The sequence below is a fragment of the Engraulis encrasicolus genome, chromosome 3, assembly GCF_034702125.1.
Source record: "Engraulis encrasicolus isolate BLACKSEA-1 chromosome 3, IST_EnEncr_1.0, whole genome shotgun sequence".
In the NCBI taxonomy this organism is placed as follows: Eukaryota; Metazoa; Chordata; class Actinopteri; order Clupeiformes; family Engraulidae; genus Engraulis; species Engraulis encrasicolus.
This window is the reverse complement of record NC_085859.1, coordinates 46,498,697-46,500,882: the sequence shown is the minus strand read 5'-3', so window position 1 is coordinate 46,500,882 and position 2,186 is coordinate 46,498,697. Positions and strand designations below refer to the sequence as shown.

Here is a 2,186-nt window from a genome sequence, read left to right as displayed (position 1 = left end):
ACAAGCTGACGGTGGTGCGTTCCACCAGCTTCAGTCAGGTGCGCAACCTCACCGTGCTCTACCTGTACAAGAACAACATCAGCCACATCGAGGCCGGCGCCTTCTTCGGCCTGGACCGGCTAGAGGAGCTGGACATCAGCGACAACAACAACCTGCGCATCATCAGCCCCACGGCCTTCCAGGGCCTGACCAAGCTGCACACCTTGCACCTGCACAGGTGCGGCTTCTCGCAGCTGCCCGTGGGCGCCTTCCACGGCCTCTCCTCCCTGCAGAAGCTCTACCTTCACGACAACACCTTGCTGGCCCTGCACGACGACACTTTCCTGGACCTGGCCAACCTCACCATCCTCTTCCTGTACAACAACAAGATCAAGGTGGTCACGGACCACATGCTGCGCGGCCTCAGCAATCTGGACCAACTGCTCTTGCACCAGAACCTGATCACCTTTGTGCAGGAGAGGGCCTTCAGCTCCCTCCGAAAACTCACCACCTTGTACCTCTTCTACAACAACCTTACAGTGTTGAGCGGGGAGACCATGGACCCTCTTCTCTCCCTGCAGTACCTCAGGCTAAACGGCAACCAGTGGATCTGTGACTGCCGCGCGCGGACCTTGTGGGACTGGTTCAAGCGCTTCAAAGGCTCCAGTTCGGAGCTCGAGTGCTACGTGCCAGCTTCGCTTACGGGCAAGGACCTGAAACGGCTGAAGAGTGACGATTTGGAGGGATGCGTTGAGACCCCGTCCCAGGTTCAGACCAGTGTTTTCAGCACCAAGACCCACTCTGGAAAGTTCTTCTCCTCCTCTGACGACATGCTGGGCGAGTCCATTCCCAGGTGTTGTCTGACGGGCTACGATAAGTCCTCCATTATTTCCAGCAAAACAATTCCCGACCCTTCATCCTACAACAGCCGCCAAATAACCAACAACCCTTTGAAGGACAAGGAGAACATGTCAAAGACTAAGCATCGAGAGGAGAGAACAAAAAACGACACCCGTTCCAAGCAGAGCCTGAATGACGGGCCTTTGGGGACATTATCCAATGGCCTGGATAGCTTACAGCCCGAACTGATAGAAAACCTGGAGCCCTCCACAGCCCCGTCCAAAAAGAAAAAGAAATGTGCGAAAAAGCCCAAATCGGACACTCAGTGTCTTAAAGGTCACGGATCTACATTTGAATCACTGAGCCTTGTCTTTCTGCCCTTGTTCTGGCTTCTCGTGACCATGTCTTAATTAATGCTAAAGAAAAACCTCTTTTTGTTCATTGCGCTCATAAGAGTCAACCCTGCAGGAACCTCGAAAACGCAGGCAGAGACTGTACGAAGGAATGCGGGCCTGAGCCACAAAAAAATAAACTGACAGAACAAGACAGAACAAAAGAGAAAACAAAAAAAGTTGAGGATAAATCAAAGAAATGGATGCCTTTACAGAACCCATCAGATCTAATGTATATAAAAAAGCATTGGTGCCCACATGTTTGTCGTATGTACTTTACTGTACTGTGTCTGAGCAACACTTTGGAGAAATCCCTTGCCCTTCCCTTGCAAAGTTTGTACTGAAAGACAATGACAACAGTTGACAGCCCTAAGGAAATCAAAGACAGTAAAAGAGAAAAAACAAAAACAGTATTGCAGTTCTGAATCCACGCAGAGAATGTTGCCGTTCTGAGATCTGGGAAGTGACAGGATTTATGTTCCTTATGTTTTATTCAAAGTGATGCATTTGTTTAAAAATGTTACGTTTTTTATGTTTCTAAGTATTTCTGTAAAAGGAAAAAAATGTTTACTCTCCCCAAATATGAGTTCTGGTTTCATCTCACCATGGTTAACGGTGGCATTAATGATGGATGCTGTCGAATGGTTCACCAAGACTGCGATGGAATTATAGATATGCATTTTATTTTAGTGTTGTACAAGCATAAATATATTATGAATAAAATATCTCATTTTGTAAAGGGGGTTTACGGAGTATAATTTTTATATATATGTTCTGTAGATTTCCATGAAAGCTAGCGATCCAAGGAAATTACAGCACTTTAAGTTGTATGTATCTAGAAATGTCAGTGTTAATTGGTGGGTTACGGTCTGTTTTCAAGAGCAATATCAGAAGCAGTTCACACCATGGACAAAAAAAAGTTAACATGAATTTTTAATTAGCCTATATTTTACTAAGCTTTAAAACATACTTGGA

At 46.2% G+C, this 2,186-nt stretch overlaps 1 protein-coding gene across 1 annotated transcript in view; it reads left to right on the top strand.

Moving 5' to 3' along the window:
• LOC134445464 (reticulon-4 receptor-like) overlaps window positions 1-1,872 on the top strand; it is a 75,024-nt gene extending 73,152 nt beyond the window's left edge. Inside the window, exon 2 of the mRNA XM_063194532.1 lies at window positions 1-1,872. This exon is cut by the window's left edge and continues 177 nt beyond it. Coding sequence (XP_063050602.1) covers window positions 1-1,229 — 1,229 coding nt within the window. The 3' untranslated portion in view covers window positions 1,230-1,872.
• The last annotated feature ends 314 nt before the right edge of the window (window positions 1,873-2,186 follow it).